This window comes from Scyliorhinus torazame, chromosome 7 (assembly GCF_047496885.1).
Source record: "Scyliorhinus torazame isolate Kashiwa2021f chromosome 7, sScyTor2.1, whole genome shotgun sequence".
Classification (NCBI taxonomy): Eukaryota; Metazoa; Chordata; class Chondrichthyes; order Carcharhiniformes; family Scyliorhinidae; genus Scyliorhinus; species Scyliorhinus torazame.
Genome location: NC_092713.1, coordinates 141,531,419 through 141,555,944, shown reverse-complemented (window position 1 = coordinate 141,555,944; position 24,526 = coordinate 141,531,419). Strand labels below are relative to the sequence as shown.

General features: G+C 45.9%; 1 protein-coding gene across 3 annotated transcripts in view; it reads right to left on the bottom strand.

The window, feature by feature from the left end:
* The window catches only part of LOC140426612 (uncharacterized protein C1orf21-like), a 288,021-nt gene that overhangs the window by 173,124 nt on the left and 90,371 nt on the right, over positions 1–24,526 (bottom strand). For all 3 annotated transcript variants that reach the window (XM_072511599.1, XM_072511601.1, XM_072511600.1), the window contains one exon: positions 21,064–21,239. In XM_072511599.1, the coding sequence (XP_072367700.1) occupies positions 21,064–21,157 (94 nt within the window). In that variant the 5' untranslated portion in view covers positions 21,158–21,239. The remainder of the gene's footprint in view (positions 1–21,063; positions 21,240–24,526) is intronic.

The window sequence follows — 24,526 nt, the reverse complement described above, 5'->3', positions numbered from 1 at the left end:
TGGTGGTGGAGTTCTCAATGTTGTGGCACTGGGCTAGTCGCCTGATGGCACTATATACCATGAAGAACTCACTAATGTAGATCTTCAGAGGCAAGTTGAGAAGAGGGAATTAAATCTTAACATGAAGAAAGTCAACAGACTGCCAGCATAGGAGCTATTGTGAGAGATGGAGGGGGGCGACCGCGAGGGGCATTGTGTGTAGAAGGTATGGGGGGGCCAGATGAGTAAGAGTAGACACAGTTAAATAGGCAAGTAGACAAGTTAAGTAAGGCCAACTATATATTGAGTCAGGGAATATGCCTTTGAGAGCACGGATTGAAACAAAACAGACAATAGAGATTCAACAATTCACTGTTGATGATAGGAAATTATAGACAGTTATAATAATCTATAATCTTTATTATTGTCATAAGTAGGCTTGCATTAACTGAATGAAGTTACTGTGAAAATCCCCTAGTCGCCACACTCCGGCGCCTGTTCGGGTACACTGAGGGAGAATTCAGAATGTCCAAATGACCTAACAGAACATCTTTCAGGACTTGTGGGAGGAAACCAGAGTTAGGGGGACAGACAGCCATTTCTGTGGTCGCAGATGAGGATACAGGATTGTATGTTCCCACCCTTGTGTCTGGGTTAAGGACGGCATTGAGCAGCTACCAAGCACTGAAAGAAGAGAGTGAAAGCTTGCAGTTATAGTCCATATCAATACCAATGACATCAGAAATAGGGATGAGGTCATTCAGACAGATTTTAGGGAGCCAGGAAGGAGACTGGTAAACAGCAACTCACAAAGGTAGTAAGCTCATGATTACTCCTGTTGACAAGTGCTAGTGAATATAGAAACAGGTAGGCAGAACAGATGAATGTGTGGCTAGACAGGTGATGTTGAATTGAATTTTGATTTATTGTCACATGTACCGAGGTACAATGAAAAGTATTGTTCTGTTTACAGTACAGACAGATTGTTCCACCATAAACAAAACATAGGACATGCATAAATAATAGGCACAGGCATCGGGTGAGCATATGGATTGTAGTACTACTCAGTAGAGAAGATGTGTGAAGAGATCAGTTCAGTCCATAAGAGGGTCATTCAGGAGTCTGCTAACAGCGGGGAAGAAGCTGTTTTTGAACCTGTTGATGCGTGTTCTCAGGCTTTTGTACCTCCTGCCCAATGGAAGAAGTTGGAAGAGAAAATAACCTGGGTGGGAAGGGTCTTTGTTTATGCTTCCTGCTTTCCCAAGGACGTGTAGCCAGAGTCAGTGGTTGGGAGGCCGGTTTGCTTGATGGACTGCTGTTCACGACTTTCTGTAGTTTCTTACCGTCTTGGGCCGAGCAGTTGACATACCAGGCTGTGACGCAGCCAGATAGGATGTTTTCTATAGTGCATCTGTCAGAGTCAATGTGGACATGCAGAGTTTCCTTAGTTTCCTGAGGAAGTATTGGGCTGTTGTGCTTTCTTGGTCATAGCGTCAACATGGGTGGACCAGGACAGATTGTTGGTGATGCACATACCCAGGAATTTGAAGCTGTCAACCATCTCCACCTTGGCACCATTAATGCAGATAGGGATGTGTACGATACTTTGTTTCCTGAAATCAATGATCAGCTCTTTGCTGACATTGAGGGAGGGATTGTTGTCATTACACCATGCCACTAGGTTCTCTATCTCCTTCCTGTACTCTGACTCAGCGTTGTTCACGAACCGACCCACTATGGCCATGTAATCAGAAAATGTGGAGATGGAGTTGGAGCCAAATTTTGCCACACAGTCGTGTGTGTGTATAGGGAGTGTAGTAGGGGGCTAATTATGCAGCCTTGCGGAGCCCCGGTATTGAAGACCATCGTGGAGATGGGGTTGTTGTTTATCGTTAATGATTGTGGTCTATGGGTCAGGAAGTCGAGGATCCAGTTGTAGAGGGAGGAGCCCAGTCCTAGGTTTTGGAGTTTTGAAACGAGCTTGGCAGGGGATATGATGTTGAAGATGGAGCTGTAGTCAATGAATAGGAGCCTAACGTAGGAGTCCTTGTTGTTGAGATGCTCAGGGATGAGTGTCGGGCCAGGGAGATGGTGTCACTGTGGATCAGTTGTGGCGATACGCAAATTGTATTGGATCAAGGCATTCTGGGAGTATGGAGTTGATATATCTCATGACCAACCTCTCGAAGCACTTTATAATGACAGATGTCAAGGCCACTGGACAGTAATCGCTGAGGCACGTTGCCTGGTTTTTCTTTGGCATCGATATGGTCGTGGACTTCTTGAAGCAGGTGGGAACATCAGAACGGAGTAGGGAGAGGTTGAAGATGTCCGCAAACACACCCACCAATTGGCCCACGCAGGATCCGAGTGCATGACCAGGGTCTCCGTCAGGGCCCATCGCTTTCCAAGGGGTCACTTTCAAGAAATCTGTGATGGTAGATATGGATGTAATGGAGGAAACCCATAGGTATTGGGACCAGTTCTGGGAGAACTGGGACCGAAACAGGCCAGATGTGTTGCATCTCAACAGTTGTAACCAATGTCAATGTGACACGGTTTGGCAGTGCTGCCGGACAAGATTTAAACTAACTTCCAAACGGGTGGGAACAATAGAAAGGATAAACAAGGTGCACAAAGAATTGTGAGACAGATAACACTACAGCAAGAAACAGTCACTATTAAGTGGGGCCAGAATAAGAGAGAAAGTCCAGTCCAGGTTTACATACAGTATGGTAAATAAGATTGTTGAGTTGCAGGCACAGATAACTAGATGGGATCACAATATCCTGCAACAATGGTGACCTGGCTCAAAGGGCAGGAATGGGTACATAATATTCCTGGATACAGATGTTCAGGAAAGGTATAGCAAGAAGTCTTACCACATCATGTTAAAGTCCAACAGGTTTGTTTTGAATTACTAGCTTTCGGAGCACTGTTCCTTCCTCAGGCAAATGAAGAGGTGGGTTCCAGAAGCATATATATATATATATATATATATATATATAGACAAAGTCAAAGATGCAATACGATACTTTGAATGCGAGTCTTTGCAGGTAATTAAGTCGACAGGTCCAGATGGAGCAACTGGAGAGAGGAATAATCACAGGTTCAAGAGGTCTGAATTGTCTCAAGTCAAGGCAGTTGGTAGGATTTCGCAAGCCCAGGCCAGATGGTGGGGGGTTGAATGTAATGCAACATGAATCCAAGGTCCCGGTTGAGGCTGTACTCATGTGTGCGGAAGTTGGCTATAAGTTTCTGCTCGGCGATTCAGCCTCTGATCTTCGGGTAAACATTCTCCAAGGCAGCCTTCAGGACGTGTGACTTTAACCTGGTGTTATAAGACTTCTTGCTGTGCTCACCCCAGTACAATGCCAGCATCTCCACATCAGGAAAGGTATGGAAGCAAAGAAAGGATGGCCACACTGATTGAAAGGCCTATTACAGTGTTGGAGAAAGAGGATGTGTTAGAAAGCAGGCAGCAGGCCATGCCTAAATGAACTTGGACAATATCCAGGTTTGTGCTGACATTCATGCCACACGTGCCTGACACCGACCATCTCCAAAAAGAGAGGATGCAACCATTGTCCTTGACATTCAGCGGCATTACTATCGCTGAATCCCCCACTATCAACAACCCTAGGGGTTACCATTGGCCAGAAACTGAATGCGAGAAACCATGGGCGGGATTCTCCGCAACCCCGTGCTGAAATCGCGTTAGGCGTGGGGGCGGAGAATCCACATTTACGCACAAATCTGCCCCGGCGCTACTCCCACGATTCTCCGGTCCACGGAGAATCGCTCACGCACGATTTACATGGGGGGCCATTGCCAGAGGTGCTCCCAGTGATGCTCCGGTCCCGATTGGCCGAATTCCCGATGGCGTGGTTCTAACCACGTCTGGCCGGTCTGGACTTGGCCCGCGGCCAGCCTGGTGGGGGGCGGGGGAAATCAAGAACCGGGGGGGGCCTTGTGGGCAGCCGGGGCGGGTTACATGGAGCGGCGGGCAGATCATTGGGACCTTCTTTGTTGGTCCAGGTCTGCCGGCTGAATCCACCATCGCGTTCGGCTCAGTCGATGGAGGCTGCCTCCGTGCTCATGCGCGCATCGGCATAGGAAGTGCGGGGGCCCTTATCCGCAGCTAAAGCTGCGAGAAGCAGCCGGAGCCCTGTCAGCCCCCTGCAGGTAGGAGGATAGGTCTTTATTTTTTTAAGGAAAGTCTGGCATGCAACGCCGGCGTTTTTACGGCAGCGTGGGGACATAGCACCATTTTTGGAGAATCCAGCCCCCTATAAATACTGTTGCTGCAAGAACAGGTTGAAGACTAGGAATCCTGCGGCGAGTAACTCAGAAATGGTTGTTGGAGGTCCCTGGTTAGAGATGTTTCAATAAGATTAGGGAAGGTGGTAAAAGAGGTGGGGGGTGGGATTGTTAATTAGATATAGTATAACAGCTGCAGAAAGGCAGTTCGAGGAGTATCTGCCTTCTGAGGTAGTATGGGTTGAATTCAGAAATAGGAAAGGAGCAGTCACCTTGTTGGGAGTTTTCTATAGGCCTCCCAATAGTAGCAGAGATGTGGAGGAACAGATTGGGAAACAGATTTTGGAAAGGTGCAGAAGTCACAAGGTAGTAGTCATGGGTGACTTCAACTTCCCTAACATTGAGTGGAAACTCTTTAGATCAAATAGTTTGGATGGGGTGGTGTTTGTGCAGTGTGTCCAGGAAGCTTTTCTAACACAGTATGTAGATTGTCCGACCAGAGAGGAGGCCATATTGGATTTGGTACTTGGTAATGAACCAGGGCAAGTGATAGATTTGTTAGTGGGGGAGCATTTTGGAGATAGTGACCACAATTCGGTGACTTTCACTTTAGTAATGGAGAGGGACAGGTGCGTGCAACAGGGCAAGGTTTACAATTGGGGGAAGAGTAAATACGATGTTGTCAGACAAGAATTGAAGTGCATAAGTTGGGAACATAGGCTGTCAGGGAAGGACACAAGTGAAATGTGGAACTTGTTCAAGGAACATGTACTACGTGTCCTTGATATATATGTCCCTGTCAGGCAGAGAAGAGATGGTCGAGTGAGGGAACCATGGTTGACAAGAGAGGTTGAATGTCTTGTTACGAGGAAGAAGGGGACTTATGAAAGGCTGAGGAAACAAGGTTCAGACAGGGCGCTGGAGGGATACAAGATAACCAGGAGGGAACTAAAGAAAGGGATTAGGAGAGCAAAGAGAGGGCATGAACAATCTTCGGCGGGTAGGATCAAGGAAAACCCCAAGGCCTTTTACACATATGTGAGAAATATGAGAATGACTAGAGCGAGGGTAGGTCCAATCAAGGACAGTAGAGGGAGATTGTGTATTGAGTCTGAAGAGATACGAGAGGTCTTGAATGAGTACTTTTCTTCAGTATTTACAAATGAGAGGGGCCATATTATTGGAGAGGACAGTGTGAAACAGACTGGTAAGCTCGAGGAAATACTTGTTAGGAAGGAAGATGTGTTGGGCATTTTGAAAAACTTGAGGATAGACAAGTCCCCCGGGCCTGACGGGATATATCCAAGGATTCTATGGGAAGCAAGAGATGGAATTGCAGAGCCGTTGGCAATAATCTTTTCGTCCTCACTGTCAACAGGGGTGGTACCAGAGGATTGGAGAGTGGCAAATGTCGTGCCCCTGTTCAAAAAAGGCAATAGGGATAACCCTGGGAATTACAGGTCAGTTAGTCTTACTTCAGTAGTAGGCAAAGTAATGGAAAGGATACTGAGGGATAGGATTTCTGAGCATCTGGAAAGACATAGCTTGATTAGGGATAGTCAGCATGGATTTGTGAGGGGTAGGCTTGCCTTACAAGTCATATTGAATTCTTTGAGGAGGTGACCAAGCATGTGGATGAAGGTAAAGCAGTGAATGTAGTGTACATGGATTTTAGTAAGGCATTTGATAAGGTTCCCCATGGTAGGCTTCTGCAGAAAGTAAGTAGTGGGAAATTTGGCCAGTTGGATAACGAACTGGCTAACCGATAGAAGTCAGAGACTGGTGGTGGATGGCAAATATTCAGTCTGGATCCCAGTTACTAGTGGCGACTGCAGGGATCAGTTCTGGGTCCTCTGCTGTTTGTGATTTTCATTAATGACTTGGATGAGGGAGTTGAAGGGTGGGTCAGTAAATTTGCAGACGATACGAAGATTGGTGGAGTTGTGGATAGTGAGGAGAACAAACAACAAAGAAATGTACAGCACAGGAACAGGCCCTTCGGCCCTCCAAGCCCGTGCCGACCATGCTGCCCGATTAAACTACAATCTTCTTCACTTCCTGGGTCCGTATCCCTCTATTCCCATCCTATTCATGTATTTGTCAAGATGCCCCTTAAATGTCACTATCGTCCCTGCTTCCACCACCTCCTCCGGTAGTGAGTTCCAGGCACCCACTACCCTCTGCGTAAAAAACTTGCCTCGTACATCTACTCTAAACCTTGCCCCTCTCACCTTAAAGCTATGCTCCCTAGTAATTGACCCCTCTACCCTGGGGAAAAGCCTCTGACTATCCACTCTGTCTATGCCCCTCATAATTTTGTATACCTCTATCAGGTCGCCCCTCAACCTCCTTCGTTCCAGTGAGAACAAACCGAGTTTATTCAACCGCTCCTCATAGCTAATGCCCTCCATACCAGGCAACATTCTGGTAAATCTCTTCTGCACCCTCTCTAAAGCCTCCACATTCTTCTGGTAGTGTGGTGACCAGAATTGAACACTATACTCCAAGTGTGGCCTAACTAAGGTTCTATACGCTGCAACATGACTTGCCAATTCTTATACTCAATGCCCCGGCCAATGAAGGCAAGCATGCCGTATGCCTTCTTGACTACCTTCTCCACCTGTGTTGCCCCTTTCAGTGACCTGTGGACCTGTACTCGTAGATCTCTTTGACTTTCAATACTCTTGAGGGTTCTACCATTCACTTTATATTCCCGACCCGCATTAGACCTTCCAAAATGCATTACCTCACATTTGTCTGGATTAAACTCCATCTGCCATCTCTCCGCCCAAGTCTCCAAACAATCTAAATCCTACTGTATCCTCTGACAGTCCTCATCGCTTTCCGCAATTCTACCAACCTTTGTGTCGCCTGCAAACTTACTAATCAGACCAGTTACATGTTCCTCCAAATCATTTATATATACTACAAACAGCAAAGGTCCCAGCACTGATCCCTGTGGAACACCACTGGTCACAGCCCTCCAATTAGAAAAGCATCCTTCCATTGCTACTCTCTGCCTTCTATGACCTAGCCAGTTCTGTATCCACTTTGCCAGCTCACCCCTGATCCGGTGTGACTTCACCTTTTGTACTCGTCTACCATGAGGGACCTTGTCAAAGGCCTTACTGAAGTCCATATAGACAACATCCACTGCCCTACCTGCATCAATCATCTTAGTGACCTCCTCGAAAAACTCTATCAAGTTAGTGAGACACGACCTCCCCTTCACAAAACCATGCTGCCTCTCACTATTACGTCCATTTGCTTCCAAATGGGAGTAGATCCTGTCTCGAAGAATTCTCTCCAGTAATTTCCCTATCACTGAATTAAGGCTCACCGGCCTGTAGTTCCCTGGATTATCCTTGCTACCCTTCTTAAACAGAGGAACAACATTGGCTACTCTCCAGTCCTCCGGGACATCACCTGAAGACAGTGAGGATCCAAAGATTTCTGTCAAGGTCTCATCAATTTCCTCTCCAGCCTCCTTCAGTATTCTGGGGTAGATCCCATCAGGCCCTGGGGACTTATCTACCTTAATATTTTTTAAGACACCCAACACCTCGTCTTTTTGGATCTCAATGTGACCCAGGCTATCTACACACCCTTCTCCAGACTCAACATCTACCAATTTCTTCTCTTTGGTGAATACTGATGCAAAGTATTCATTGAGTACCTCGCCCATTTCCTCTGGCTCCACACATAGATTCCCTTGCCTATCCTTCAGTGGGCCAACCCTTTCCCAGGTACCCTCTTGCTTTTCATGTACGTGTAAAAAGCCTTGGTATTTTCCTTAACCCTATTTGCCAATTACTTTTCGTGACCCCTTCTAGCCCTCCTGACTCCTTGCTTAAGTTCCTTCCTACTTTCCTTGTATTCCACACAGGCTTCGTCTGTTCCCAGCCTTTTTGCCCTGACAAATGCCTCCTTTTTCTTTTTGACGAGGCCTACAATATCTCTCGTTATCCAAGGTTCCCGAAAATTGCCGTATTTATCCTTCTTCCTCACAGGAACATGCCGGTCCTGAATTCCTTTCAACTGACACTTGAAAGCCTCCCACATGTCAGATGTTGATTTGCCCTCAAACATCCGCCCCCAATCGATGTTCTTCAGTTCCCACCTAATATTGTTATAATTAGCCTTCCCCCCCAATTTAGCACATTCATCCTAGGACCACTCTTATCCTTGTCCACCAGCACTTTAAAACTTACTGAATTGTGGTCACTGTTCCCGAAATGCTCCCCTACTGAAACATCTACCACCTGGCCCGGCTCATTCCCCAATACCAGGTCCAGTACCGCCCCTTCCCTAGTTGGACTGTCCACATATTGTTTTAAGAAGCCCTCCTGGATGCTCCTTACAAACTCCGCCCCGTCTAAGCCTCTGGCACTAAGCGAGTCCCAGTCAATATTGGGGAAGTTGAAGTCTCCCATCACCACAACCCTGTTGTTTTTACTCTTTTCCAAAATCTGTCTACATATCTGCTCCTCTATCTCCCGCTGGCTGTTGGGAGGCCTGTAGTAAACCCCCAACATTGTGACTGCACCCTTCTTATTCCTGATCTCTACCCATATAGCCTCACTGCCCTCTGAAGTGTCCTCCCGCAGTACAGCTGTGATATTCTCCCTAACCAGTAGCGCAACTCCGCCACCCCTTTTACATCCCCCTCTATCTCGCCTGAAACATCTAAATCCTGGAACGTTTAGCTGCCAATCCTGCCCTTCCCTCAACCAGGTCTCTGTAATGGCAACAACATCATAGTTCCAAGTACTAATCCAAGCTCTAAGTTCATCTGCCTTACCCGTAATACTTCTTGCATTAAAACATATGCACTTCAGGCCACCAGACCCGCTGTGTTCAGCAACCTCTCCCTGTCTGCTCTGCCTCAGAGCCCCACTGTCCCTATTCCCTAGTTCTCCCTCAATGCTCTCACCTTCTGACCTACTGCTCCCGTGCCCACCCCCCTGCCATACTAGTTTAAACCCTCCCGTGTGACACTAGCAAACCTCACGGCCAGGATATTTATGCCTCTCCAGTTTAGATGCAACCCGTCCTTCTTATATAGGTCACACCTGCCCCGGAAGAGCTCCCAGTGGTCCAGATTACGGAAACCCTCCCTCCTACACCACCTGTTTAGCCACGTGTTTAGCTGCTCTATCTTCCTATTTCTAGCCTAAGGAGGGCTGTTGTCGGCTTCAAAGAGACATAGATAGGATGCAGAGCTGGGCTGAGAAGTGGCAGATGGAGTTTAACCCTGAAAAGTGTGAGGTTGTCCATTTTGGAAGGACAAATATGAATGCGGAATACAGGGTTAACGGTAGGGTTCTTGGCAATGTGGAGGAACAGAGAGATCTTGGGGTCTATGTTCATACATCCTTGAAAGTTGCCACTCAAGTGGATAGAGCTGTGAAGAAGGCCTATGGTGTGCTAGCGTTCATTAACAGAGGGATTGAATTTAAGAGCCGTGAGGTGATGATGCAGCTGTAAAAAACCTTGCTAAGGCCACATTTGGAGTACTGTGTACAGTTCTGGTCGCCTCATTTTAGGAAGGATGTGGAAGCTTTGGAAAAGGTGCAAAGGAGATTTACCAGGATGTTGCCTGGAATGGAGAGTAGGTGTAATGACCTCCAATTGGCATTATTGGTTGGCCAATTGGAGTATGAGCTCCCTCAATGATAGCTCATTGAGGGGCCCCATATAAGCACCTGTGTAGGCTTTGTGAGGCAGTCTTAAGTTGACTGGAATGCTAGCAGCACTGTTTGGAGCTGCTCCTGTACATAAGTTATTGCAAATAAATACTGGTGTGGTGACGGAACCCCCTGCCTCCTGTGGATTATTACAGTGGCGACGAGGTAATCAAAGAACCTTGCGGAGACAGGCTGCTGCACTCAGAGGGTAAGCCTTGCTCTTTCAAAAATGCCTCTTTCTGGGAAGTTGGATGCATTTGACCTGACTATTGAGGACTGGTCCCAGTATGTGGAGAGAATGTGTTACTTTTTCCAGGCCAATGAGATAACGGAGGACGGAAGGAAACGGGTTATACTGCTGTCGGCGTGCGGACCCTCAGCCTTTGCCATTATACATAGTGTAACTTATCCCGATATGCCGGACATGATACCTTTCCAAGAATTAACGAAATTGGTGGAAGAGCACTATGACCCAAAATCACCCCTCATTTTGGGTAGGTACAGATTCTACGCAACGAAGCGGGAAGACAGAGTCAGTCATGAATTTCTTGACCCGCCTGAGAAGGCTGGCAGAAAAATGTGAGTTCGGCCTGACGCTAAATGAAATGCTTCGGGACCGGTTAGTGTGTGGCATAAATGACCTCCAAATATAGAAGCGCCTGTTGGCGGAAATGCAGCTAGACTGCAGGCGGGCGTTACAGTTTGCACTGTCCCTAGAAAAGGCAGCAAGTGGGGTGCAGGAACTACAGGGCACGCCAATGGAGGTAGATACCTGGGAGAGGGACTACCACAATGGGTCCAGCTACCAGATAGCCGCCCTCAGGAAAAGCCTGAGGAACAGCGGGCCAAAGAAAACCCCAGAACTGCCCCCAAGTCTGCTAGGACTAACTGGAGACAGGGAACTACCGGCTGAGGCTCCCCCAACAGAGAAGGACTGTTTCTGGCACCAGACAGAGTGGGGTAACAGCGATAGAAACCCTAGAAGGAGGTGGCAAAAGAGGAATAGCAAGTGGGGACGCAGGGAAATACACAACCTGGATGCCCCATCCTCCTCCGAAAGGAAACAGTTATATAATATTGCGACGAAGAAAGCAGAACCTATTACGAATACCCACGGGTGACTGGTCGGCCGACAATAATGGAAATAGACACGGGTGCGGCAGTATCAGTAATGGGAGTGACAGCATTTAAAAAAAATCAAAGATGGACTCCAGCCACTAACCCTAACAAAAACATCGACGAAACTTAACCTACACGGGGGAACCCCTGGAAGTTCTAGGCACGACTCATGTACCTGTGGAATATGAAAAACAATTGCTCAGATTACCATTGACAATAGTAGAGGGTTCCGGACCGAACTTAATAGGACGGAACTGGCTGAAACACCTAAACTTAGATTGGATGAAAATTTTCCAGAGTGGAAGCGGGCAGTTGAGTGGAGTACTCCAAAAATACCCGGAGGTCTTCCAAGAAGGTTTGGGGGAAATTCTAGGCGCCAAAGCAACTTTGCACGTGGACCCAGAAGCCCTTCCGAAATTTTGTAAGGCCAGGCTGGTACCTTTTGCGTTAAGGAAGAAAGATGTCGAAATAGAAAGGTTACGGCGCGACGGCATTATTAGACCAGTACAGTTCTCGGAATGGGCAGTGCCGGTGGTACCAATTTTGAAGCCAGACGGCTCGATACCGTATGTTTAAAATCTCCACAGAGACTTAAACAAATACGCACTGCTGGACAAATACCCGATCCCGAAAATAGACTACCTATATGCCAAATTGGCAGGTGGGCTTTTGTTCACGAAACTGGACATGAGCCACGCCTACCTGCAGTTAAAACTGGACAAGGACTCCCAGAAGTTCGCTACGATCAACACCCTGAAGGGACTTTTTCTTTATACTAGGCTACCCTTCGGAGTGTCATCAGCCTGCGCTATATTCCAGCGTACGATGGAAAATATTCTGCAGGGACTACCGCAGGTGGCGATTTATTTGGACGATGTCTTGATCATGGTTAGGACAAACCGGGAACACTTGAGGAACCTGGAGGAAGTGCTCAGGCATTTCGCAAAGGCAGGCACAGTGCTGAATTTGGTGCATTTGAGTCCTATAGTGAGAGTTTGGTGACTGAGGGAGTTAGGTGAGGAGGGAGTAAGGTGCTCCTTTCATTTTGTTTCCGACATTTCCGCAAAGAGTGAGAAGGGAGCCAGGAGTTTACAGAAAGTGTAGCTGACTGGGAGTAGAGTGTGAGTGGTGAGGGATACCACTGGTGTCCCGCTGACTATACCTGCGGGAAGTGCACCCAACTTCAGCTCCTCAAAGACCGTGTTAGGGAACTGGAGCTGAAGCTGAAGCTGGATGAACTTCGGATCATCCGGGAGGCAGAGGGGGTGATAGAGAAGAGTTACAGGGAGATAACCACACCCAAGGTACAGGACAAGAGTAGCTGGGTTACAAGTCAGAAGGGAAAAAAAACAAACAGGCAGACAGTGCAGGGATCCCTCGTGGCCGTTCCCCTTCAAAACAAGTATAACCGTTTTGGATGCTGTTGTTGGGGTTGGGGGGGGGGTGGGGGGGGGGGGGGGGTGGGGGGGGGGGGGGGGGGGGGGGATGACCTACCAGGGGAAGGCCCTAGCTGCCAGGTCTCTGGCACTGACTCTGGCTCTGGGGCTCTGAAGGGAAGGGGGGAGAACAGAAAAGCAATAGTTGTAGGCGATTCAATGGTTAGGGGAATAGATAGGAGATTCTGTGGTCGTGAGCGAGACTCCCGGAAGGTATGTTGCCTCCCGGGTGCCAGGGCCAGGGATGTCTCGGATCGTGTCTTCAGGATCCTTAAGGGGGAGGGGGAGCAGCCAGAAGTCGTGGTGCACATTGGTACCAACGACATAGGTAGGAAAAGGGGTGTGGAGGTAATAAACACGTTTAGGGAGTTAGGCTGGAAGTTAAAAGCCAAGACAGACAGAGTTGTCATCTCTGGTTTGTTGCCGGTGCCACGTGATAGCGAGGCTAGGAATAGGGAGAGAGTGCAGTTGAACACTTGGCTGCAGGAATGGTGTAGGAGGGAGGGCTTCAGGTATTTGGATAATTGGAGCGCATTCTGGGGAAGGTGGGACCTGTACAAGCAGACAGGTTGCATCTGAACCAGAGGGGCACCAATATCCTGGGAGGGAGGTTTTCTAGTACTCTTCGGGAGGGTTTAAACTAATTTGGCAGGGGAATGGGAACCGGATTTGTAGTCCAGCAACTAAGGTAGCCGATATTCAGGACGCCAAAGCGTGTAGTGAGGCAGTGGGGAAGGGAACACTGACAAAGGAGAGTACTTGCAGGCACGGAGATGGGTTGAAGTGTGTATACTTCAACGCAAGAAGCATCAGGAATAAGGTGGGTGAACTGCATGGATCGGTACTTGGGACTACGATGTGGTGGCCATCACGGAAACTTGGATAGAAGAGGGGCAGAAATGGTTGTTGGAGGTCCCTGGTTATAGATGTTTCAATAAGATTAGGGAGGGTGGTAAAAGAGGTGGGGGGGTGGCATTATTAATTGGAGATAGTATAACAGCTGCAGAAAGGCAGTTCGAGGAGTATCAGCCTACTGAGGTAGTATGGGTTGAAGTCAGAAATAGGAAAGGAGCAGTCACCTTGTTAGGAGTTTTCTATAGGCCCCCCAATAGTAGCAGATGTGGAGGAACAGATTTTGGAAAGGTGCAGAAGTCATAGGGTAGTAGTCATGGGCGACTTTAACTTCCCAAATATTGAGTGGAAACTCTTTAGATCAAATAGTTTGGATGGGGTGGTGTTTGTGCAGTGTGTCCAGGAAGCTTTTCTAACACAGTATGTAGATTGTCCGACCAGAGGAGGGGCAATATTGGATTTAGTACTTGGTAATGAACCAGGGCAAGTGATAGATTTGTTAGTGGGGGAGCATTTTGGAGATAGTGACCACAATTATGTGACTTTCACTTTAGTAATGGAGAGGGATAGGTACGTGCAACAGGGCAAGGTTTACAATTGGAGGAAGGGTAAATACGATGTTGTCAGACAAGAATTGAAGTGCATAAGTTGGGAACATAGGTTGTCAGGGAAGGACACAAGTGAAATGTGGAACTTGTTCAAGGAACAGGTGCTACGTGTCCTTGATATGTATGTCCCTGTCAGGCAGGGAAGAGATGGTCGAGTGAAGGAACCATGGTTGACAAGAGAGGTTGAATGTCTTGTTAAGAGGAAAAAGGAGACTTGTGTAAGGCTGAGGAAACAAGGTTCAGACAGGGCATTGGAGGGATACAAGATAGCCAGGAGGGAACTGAAGAAAGGGATTAGGAGAGCTAAGAGAGGTCATGAACAATCTTTGGCGGGTAGGATCAAGGAAAACCCCAAGGCCTTTTACACATGTGAGAAATGTGAGAATGACTAGAGCGAGGGTAGGTCTGATCAAGGACAGTAGCGGGAGATTGTGTATTGAGTCTGAAGAGATAGGAGAGGTCTTAAATGAGTACTTTTCTTCTGTATTTACAAATGAGAGGGGCGATATTGTTGGAGAGGACAGTGTGAAACAGATTGGTAAGCTCGAGGAAATACCTGTTAGGAAGGATGATATGTTGGGCATTTTTAAAAACTTGAGGATAGACAAGTCCCCCGGGCCTGACTGGATATATCCAAGGATTCTATGGGAAGCAAGAAATGAAAGTGCAGAGCCGTTGGCAATGATCTTTTCGTCCTCGCTGTCAACAGGGGTGGTACCAGAGGATTGGAGAGTGGCAAATGTCGTGCCCCTGTTCAAAAAAGGGACTAGGGATAACCCTGGGAATTACAGGCCAGTTAGTCTTATGTCGGTGGTAGGCAAAGTAATGGAAAGGGTACTGAAGGATAGGATTTCTGAGCATCTGGAAAGACACAGCTTGATTAGGGATAGTCAGCACGGATTAGTGAGGGGTAGGTCTTGCCTTACAAGTCTTATTGAATTCTTTGATGAGGTGACCAAGCATGTGGATAAAGGTAAAGCAGTGGATGTAGTGTACATGGATTTTAGTAAGGCATTTGATAAGGTTCCCCATGGTAGGCTTATGCAGAAAGTAAGGAGGCATGGGATAGTGGGAAATTTGGCCAGTTGGATAACGAACAGTTGGATAACGAACTGGCTAACCGATAGAAGTCAGAGTGGTGGTGGATGGCAAATATTCAGCCTGGATCCCAGTTACCAGTGGCGTACCGCAGGGATCAGTTCTGGGTCCTCTGCTGTTTGTGATTTTCATTAATGACTTGGATGAGGGAGTTGAAGGGTGGGTCAGTAAATTTGCAGACTATACGAAGATTGGTGGAGTTGTGGATAGTAAGGAGGGCTGTTGTCGGCTTCAAAGAGACATAGATAGGATGCAGAGCTGGGCTGAGAAGTGGCAGATGGAGTTTAACCCTGAAAAGTGTGAGGTTGTCCATTTTGGAAGGACAAATATGAATGCGGAATACAGGGTTAACGGTAGAGTTCTTGGCAATGGGGAGGAGCAGAGAGATCTTGGGGTCTATGTTCATACATCTTTGAAAGTTGCCACTCAAGTGGATAGAGCTGTGAAGAAGGCCTATGGTGTGCTCGCGTTCATTAACAGAGGGATTGAGTTTAAGAGCCGTGAGGTGATGATGCAGCTGTACAAAACTTTGGTAAGGCCACATTTGGGGTACTGTGTACAGTTCTGGTCGCCTCATTTTAGGAAGGATGTGGAAGCTTTGGAAAAGGTGCAAAGAAGATTTACCAGGATGTTGCCTGGAATGGAGAGTAGGTCTTACGAGGAAAGGTTGAGGGTGCTAGGCCTTTTCTCATTAGAACGGAGAAGGATGAGGGGCGACTTGATAGAGGTTTATGAGATGATCAGGGGAATAGATAGGGTAGACAGTCAGACTTTTTTCCCAGATGGAACAAACCATTACAAGGGGACATAAATTTAAGGTTTAATGGTGGAATATATAGGGGGGATATCAGAGGTAGGTTCTTTACCCAGAGAGTAGTGGGGGCTTGGAATGCACTGCCTGTGGAAGTAGCTGAGTCGGAAACATTAGGGACCTTCAAGCAGCTATTGGATAGGTACATGGATTACAGTAGAATGATATAGTGTAGATTAATTTGTTCTTGAGGGTAGCATTGTGGATAGCACAATTGCTTCACAGCTCCAGGGTCCCAGGTTCGATTCCGGCTTGGGTCACTGTCTGTGCGGAGTCTGCACATCCTCCCCGTGTGTGCATGGGTTTCCTCCGGTGCTCCGGTTTCCTCCCACAGTCCAAAGATGTGCAGGTTAGGTGGATTGGCCATGATAAATTGCCCTTAGTGTTGGGTGGGGTTACTGGGTTATGGGGATAGGGTGGAGGTGTTGACCTTGGGTAGGGTGCTCTTTCCAAGAGCCGGTGCAGACTCGATGGGCCGAATGGCCTCCTTCTGCACTGTAAATTCAATGATAATCTATGATTAATCTAGGACAAAGGTTCGGCACAACATCGTGGGCCGAAGGGCCTGTTCTGTGCTGTATTTTCTATGTTCCTGACTCCCCAAAGCCTGTTCGTCATCTACATGGCAAAAGTCAAGAATGTGATGGAATATTCTCCACTTGCCTGGATGAGTGCAGCTCCAACAACACTCAAGAAGCTTGATACAATCCAGGATAAAGCAGTCCACTTGATACATTCACTACCTCCACCAACGAACAGTGACAGTCATGTGCACCATCTGCAGGAACTCAGCAAGGATCCTCGGGCAGCACATTCCAAACCCACAACCACTAGCATCCAGAAGGGCAAGGGCAGCAGTTATCTACAAACACCAACAGCTGGAGGTTCCCCTCCAGGACATTCAACATCCAGAGTGGAAATATATCAACAATCCTTCACTGTCGCTGGGTCAAAACCCTAGAATTTTCTCTCTAACAGCACTGTGGGTGTACCTACACCTCCGGGACCGCAAACATTCAAGGATGCAGCTCACCACCACCTCCTCAAGGGCAACTAGGTATTGGCAATAATTGCTCATCTAGGCAATGACGCCTACATCACATAAATGAAATTTTAAAAAGACGAAGGACAGAATCTATTTCGAGAGCGGGAAGAAATATTAGAGCTATCATTAGAATACATACCGTACTTTATCAGCCAGTAGCGGGAAAGAACGAAGACAATTACAGAGGTGCAAAACTTATTGAGTAATGATAATAGAAAACTTTAATTATTCCATTATAAACTGGGATAGTGACACTAAAGCGCTGAAATCATAGAATTTACAGTGCAGAAGGAGGCCATTCGGCCCATCGAGTCTGCGCCGGCTCTTGGAAAGAGCACCCTAGCCAAGGCCAACACCGCCATCCTATCCCCATAACCCAGTAACCCCACCCAACACCAAGGGCAATTTGGACATTAAGGGCAATTTATCATTGGCCAATTCACCTAACCCGCACATCTTTGGACTGTGGGAGGAAACCGGAGCACCCGGAGGAAACCCACGCACACACTGGGAGGATGTGCAGACTCCACACAGTGACCCAAGCCGGAATCGAACCTGGGACCCTGGAGCTGTGAAGCAATTGTGCTATCCACAATGCTACCGTGCTGCCGGAAATGGGGAGGGTTTTCCCCAGTGTTCAGGAAGTTATCTATATCAGTACGATTTCAGCACGAGAAAGCAAACATAGTTGGATCTGATTCTGAGAAATTAGGTAGGTGAAATGTTCGTAGGGGAGCATTTAGGAAAATGATCATTGTATCGTAAGGTTTGGAATAGCCACAGAAAAGGGGAAAAGAGCAATCTAGAATAAAAATACTTCTGACGTCCAATTTCAGTGGGATGAGAACAGATCTGGTCCAGGTAAGTTGGAATCAAAAATTGGCTGGCAAAATTGGAATGGAAAACAGGCTGCCTTTTGAGAGGAAATGGATTGGAGACAGTACAAGAAAATTCCCACGAGCGAGAATGGTAGGACAACCAAGACCAGAACTCGCTGAAAGGTGGAGAAGAAAAAGGATTGGATGACAAATATCAGTTTTTGATAAAACAAATGAGAACTAGACTGAATATAGAAAATTCAGAGGGGCAAATAGCATAAGAGAATTGTAGCTAACATAAAAAAGAAACAAAAAAATCTGTTGACGTTTAATTGTAAAAGGTAGTAAGAGGAGGGGTGGGGCAAGTGGGGAACAAAAAGGAGGTCCATCTATGGAGGCAGAGTGAATGACCTAGTTACTAAATGACTAATTTGCATTGCATTTACTAAGATGATCGTGCCAAACTCAGTAGTGAACGAGAAGTTAGTTGAGCCTCTGGATGGGCTAAAAATCGATAAAGAGGAGTTATTAGAAAGGTAGGCTGTACAAAATTCACAAATTACCAGGACCAAGCAGGCTGTATCTGAAGATACTGACAGAGGTAAAAGGAGAAAACTGCAAAGGCATAAGCCATAACCCTCTAATTCTCCTAAACAGAGACTTGGTGCCACAGTTTAGGCACCAAGCTTCTGTTTCAGAGAATTGGACGGTGTTACATGCAATTGTAACACCGTCCAATTCTCCTAAATTTGTGTTACACACACACTTGTCCAAAATAGAGGTAAGAATAAACCCAGTAACCACAGGCTAACCAGTTTAATCTCAGCAGTGAAAAAGATCACCACCACTTTCTCAAGGGCAATTAGGGATGAGCCTTGCCAGCAAACAACCACATTTCAAGAATGAATCAAAAAGCAAAGGATAATCCAGGGTGACATTGCTTCACTTGAATTAATTAAGGAAAACAATAAAGATATTTGTTAAATCAATTGCAAATTGTGTTTAACTAACTTGATTGATGAGGTAACAGAGGTCTTGTGAAGGAAATGTGGTTTCATCAGTTTCGGTCACTTGATTTGATGATGTCAACTTCTAGGATCAAATGTTTCTGCCATTGATCGGCATGTGACTGAACAGACTAATTCTCAACATGCCTATCTTTGTGCACATGCGGCAGGATGTCCCACAAGGTAATGGAATCAATAGGTAGGAATTCCTTTTTCTTTCCGACTCTATTGCCACTCGGTCTCATCATCATGATGTCGCAAAAGTATGATGTAGCTTGATAGACAATTTTTCACCATTCTGCATGATTGGTGGCAAGCTCTTCCCAGTCATTCCCCCCCCCCCCCAACCTTGGGGAGGTCCCTGGGAATCTCCCCCCTCACCCCTACTTTGCCAGTCCCTCCCTTTCTGGGCCCAAGCCCCTGGCAGTGCCAACCTGGCACTTAGGCACCCTGGCTATGCCAGTGGCCCTGGAAATATCAGGATGGCATTGCCAGGCTGGCAGTGCCAAAGTGTCAGGTGCTAGGTGAGTGCCAAAGGGCCGCCTTCCCTGTTCCCTACCAGTCTCCCAATGACCTGGGAGGCCCCCCACTGGTGCCGTTATGCCTGGTCCACCTTTGTGTGGACCAGTACTAAATGTAGTCCTAGTGAGGTTCCCAAACACAGCTGGTGAGTCCCAGGCACCGAGTAAATACATTATCTGGGTATTTAAATGAGCCATTAGGCTTATTTAAATATTCAGATCAGGATCTCACCCAGCGCGAGCAAAATCCAGATCGCACTGGGTGGCGAGTCAGGTGACTTGCAATTGGCCTGTGCCCAGCGCAAAGCCCGATTTGAGGCTCACGTGCCATTCATCTTATGCCCGGATCCGCGCTAGCTGCAACGGGGTCGCTGATCGCGCTCTGTTTTGGGGTTGCGGCAGTCATCCATCTGCACTTAAAAAAAGTACACTTAAAAATATTAAACCTGAATTTGTGCCTATGCTGCAATGTGCATACTTGGGAATTCATATTGACACAGTTTCCTGAAGGCATTGTACATCAACTGCTCCATCAACAGCTGATGAGGATACCAACCAGAAGATGAAAATAGTGATTCAAAAGAACAAAAGGTACCTTCCACATTGATATTAAATTTAATAAATTAACCTGATGGTTTCCTGGGCTGTAACCAATTCTATTACCCAATATTTCACTTTGATTTTACTAATTACAGGACAAAGTAAGCTGTAAATGTTTCATGAGTTTTACTTTGCAAAAAGCTTCTGTAGAATAATGCCTTTGAAGTAACTTTTTTTTAAAAAATCAAACCGCATTTTGTATCCTCTCCAGCATGTGGAAAGACATTTTAGGAGAAACCAAATTTAATATACCCATGCAGATTTCACAGATATCAAAACTGTATGGACTTCTTTAAGGCTGTGATATCAGAAGCGCATTGCTGAAAGTCTACAATTACAATGCTGATCAGCCACCACCCTGGAGTTAACGAGTTGCCCCGATCAAAGGCAGTGCATTCATCACACTGGCACCATTCTCTCTGGAGCAAGCAATTCAGATTTATGGTAAAAAGTAATAAACATACAAAGATCAGGCAAACTTTTCTTCCCGTTTCACGCAAGTAACATACACTTGACTTTCTTCAATCGCTAACTGTTCCAAAGACCGAATGAATATTTTCTAACTAGTACAACTGCAATAATCATCAGGAACACATGGGTTTTGGGTGAAACGCCCTTCAGTACTGATACATATTTTCAAAGGCAGCAAATCCATTTGTCAGTGGTTAATCACACTGTCTCAACCTGGCAGAAGGTCACAGAAAACTGTACACTTGAAGCAATAGAGCAAAAGCAGCATCTTGGCAGCTGATTGAAAGGGCGCTCTGGACGTTTAAAATTTGCCAGCATGAAAGGATAAATATTTATGTTTTGCTGCAAAATATTTCAAAGGGAAGCCCTGCAAAGGTTGAAAAAACATAGTTCATATCATATAGCAGTCCTTATAACGAATAAATGGTTGGCTGCTCCATCTGAACAGAGAAACCACATAAAAACATCCCTTTTAATATAAAGCACGTCTTGTTAAAGTAGGTTATAGAGGCAGGGTATAACCCAGCATAACAGCAGCTATTAAGGTCTGGAAAATACTTAATAGGCAAGTTATATATCAAAATAAAACATCTGCAGTTCTATATTTCTCGGACTTTGACTAAATTTCTCACATATTTAGCTAATTTCAGTTCTGTTCCTGTAAACCATTTTGATCTAGCCATCTGCCATCAATAGTTAATACAATCAAGGCAGCCATTAAAATGTTCCCTATGCCACCCTTGGTACGTACCCCCAAAGACATCGCCATTTTGGAAGTTCTTTCCCTTCTGAGCTTCCTCCTCGTTTTGAACAGTAGAGACATGCTTGGCTGAGGCACAGCCCATAGTTCTACGCAAATGGCTTCAACGTGCACTGCCCACAGATCATCTCGAAGATGAAATCTTCTCCCTCCCTGTCAGATGCAACCTGTGGACAAATGAATTAAACAGTCTTAAAATCTCCATGTTAGACATGTTCTCCATCTTCATCACTTTGCTGGGATAGGACAGCAGGCACCATAACCTTTGCCCCACCTCTTTGTCCTTATTTGAACCACAGTGCAAATGAAAGGAAGGAGATAAAACAGCCTAGCTTCTAATGATCCATCAGTCAAGCCTGTGGCACTAACAGCTAGTTTGTGATCAGGACCTGCTGCTCTCCACCAAGAGCGAATACAGCTGACAGAGGTAGGCAGTAGGGTGCAGTGAAACTCTGCCACAATAAGCAGAGAGAGAAAAAAAATGTTAAATCATTTTTGAGACAAAAGGGCAGCATTAAAGAAACTATAAAAATAACACTAGAAGAATGCATGAATATTTAACATTTACAGATGAAGAAAGATACAAAAAGCTAACGACAGAGGAATATATATGGCATCTGGCCGACATGGATGTTTTCAGTGTTGATTGATGGCTTTTGTATCTGACAAACATTCAGATACATGTAGCTCAGTGCTGTTAATTTGAAAATCAGCTGACCGTTAGGGTTGCCTGTGGGCAAAAGAATGATGCACATACAACTGCTTCAGTGTATTTCCCTTCTGGTAACTTTGCATCAATGGTAGTGTTATCAATGGGAACTCCAAAATCATTCATGACAATTAGATAAATGTTGGCATTACCACAAAACTACATCAATGGCTGTACTTCACAATCTGCAACAAACCATCAATTCCACAAATGGAATAACAAAATCTATCTTGAGCTACTGTGATGTCACATTCAGACATTTGATATTCATATTTAAAGAAAGTAAAACAGATCTCATTGTCTATCATTTTTGATGGGGAGCGGTGTCAAGATTTGAAATGTAACTAAAGGAGGTAACACATTTCCCTCACTCCAGCTTATCAATATCAGTACTTAAAACCGACTGAGTTTCATATAAGTCAAGCAAATTGCAATACACATATGGTGCATCAAGCTTAACCTGCACATATGGTCTTCATCTCAATGCACAAATGTATAGGTTGACGATTGTTTCGTTACTAGCTCATTTTCAATACAGCAGACCTACCTAGAATCCTTTTTCATGACAACACCTATGAAAATGCAGTGATTACAATTGTATCGGATTTGTGGCGTAAAGTGGATAGAAAATTACACAACCAGGTTTTGTGCTTGATCCCACACTTCATCCTTCTTATTCTTAACACTTTTAAAAGGAACAATTTGTCTCCACTTAAGTTCCACAAGCAGCAACCACAGCCTGATGCCTCACCCAACTGGTTGCCTTAACATGTACTGACACAAGACTGCGAAAGGGTAACTGATCCCCAAGGGAGAATACTGCACCACTAAATTCATTCCTGCCTGTAACCGAAGATGTCAATGCGCATTTCCAGTTAGTAGCTGGATGACAACCAACAGGATACACTGTGAACCATTCAATCTAACAATTTAGTCTAATTAATACAACACAAAGGCCGGATCAAGCCTGGCACTACCACATTCTCTGTAACTCAGCCATACACCAATTGGTCTTTCTGCTATTATAATAATCATAATCCTTATTATTGTCACAAACAGGCTTACATTAACACTGTAATGAAGTTACTGTGAAAAGCCCCTAGTCGCCACACTGGCTCCTGTTCGGGTACACAGAGAGAATTCAGAATGTCCAATTCACCTAACAGCATGTCTTTCAGGACTTGTGGGAGGAAACCAGAGCACCCGGAGGAAACCCACGTAGACATGGGGAGAACGTGCAGACTCCGCACAGACAGTGGCCCAAGCCGGAAATCGAACCTGGGACCCTGGCTCTGTGAAGCAACAGTGCTAACCACTGTTCTATCGTGCTGCGCGTAATACTGTGAGAGGTCCTCACATATATTTCACTTAACTATGTTACGGTGCATTTCTTTTTAAAGTGTGGTAGTTAAAAATTAATCAGAAGCCCTTGAATTCCTTCCACATGGGCAATAGAATAAGAAAGACCATGAATATTACGGATACAACTAAAGACATCCAGCATATACTTTCTTCACCATCCTAAAAAAGGAGTCCACCTAAATGGTGTAGCAACACCCAGAACCCATTGCGTCAGAGGATGTAGGTGTAAACCTCATAGCTGTTCCATTCATGATGTGGACTATACTGGTGAGCCAAAACACTCGGCACAGAATTGAGAATGGGTATTTTCTCAGGCTCCATTCCTAATTCTAACTTTCAACTGTGCCCCCAAGCCAATCTTCTTCACAATCTGGAAAACTTCAAATGGATCATCACAAAGTTTTGTCATTTCCAGTGAGCTCAAACCCAATTTCAGCAACACCTCCTTAGGACTGAAGACTTTTGATGGCTAGAATTAAAGAAAAACCTGCATTTATGTAGCGCATTTCATAAGATCAGGTAATTCCAAAAGCACTTCTCAGCCAATCAAATATATTTGCCTTTGACGAGTCATCCCTGTTGTGTAGAAAGTTCAGCAGCCAATTTTCACACAGTAAGATCCTACAAGCAGCAATTAGATAAATGGCCAGATAATCTGCCTCCAGTGACCTTGATTGAAGGATAAAGGATGGCCATAAGAACGCTCCTGCTCTTCATCCAGTGTTCTGGAATCTTTTCCTTTCACTTAAAGGTGGCAGATGGGGTCTCTTATTAACATCTTATTCAAAGGACACCATCTCTGACACTGCAACACTCCTTCGGTACCATGCTAAGTGTCAGCCTGCATTATGAACTCAATCTCTGGAGTAATATTTGAATCCATAACTTTTGGACTTGGAAATGAGAATGCGATCACTGAGCCCAGTACAATTGTCTCTCTATCCTCTCAAGGACAATAATATTCTTGCTATGATTAGAATCATAGAATTTACAGTGCAGAAGGAGGCCATTTGGCCCATGGAGTGTGCACCGGCCCTTGAAAAGGGCACCCTACCTAAGCCCACCCTATCTCCGTAACCCAGTAACCCTACCTAACATTTTTTGGACACCAAGGGCAATTTAGCACGGCCAATCCACCTAATCTGCACATCTTTGGACTGTGGGAAGAAACCGGATCAAGCTGAGTAAACCCACGCAGTCACGGGGAGAATGTGCAGACTCCGCACATCAAGTGACCCAAGCGGGAATCGAACCTGGGACCCTAGTGCTGCGAAGCAACAGTGCTAACCATTGAACTACCGTGTCCTTGAACCAAGAAGCTTTGAGGGCACCCCTAGCTCTTCAGTCCATGCAGGCCCTGGCCATTGCCCGAGGGTCTTCATC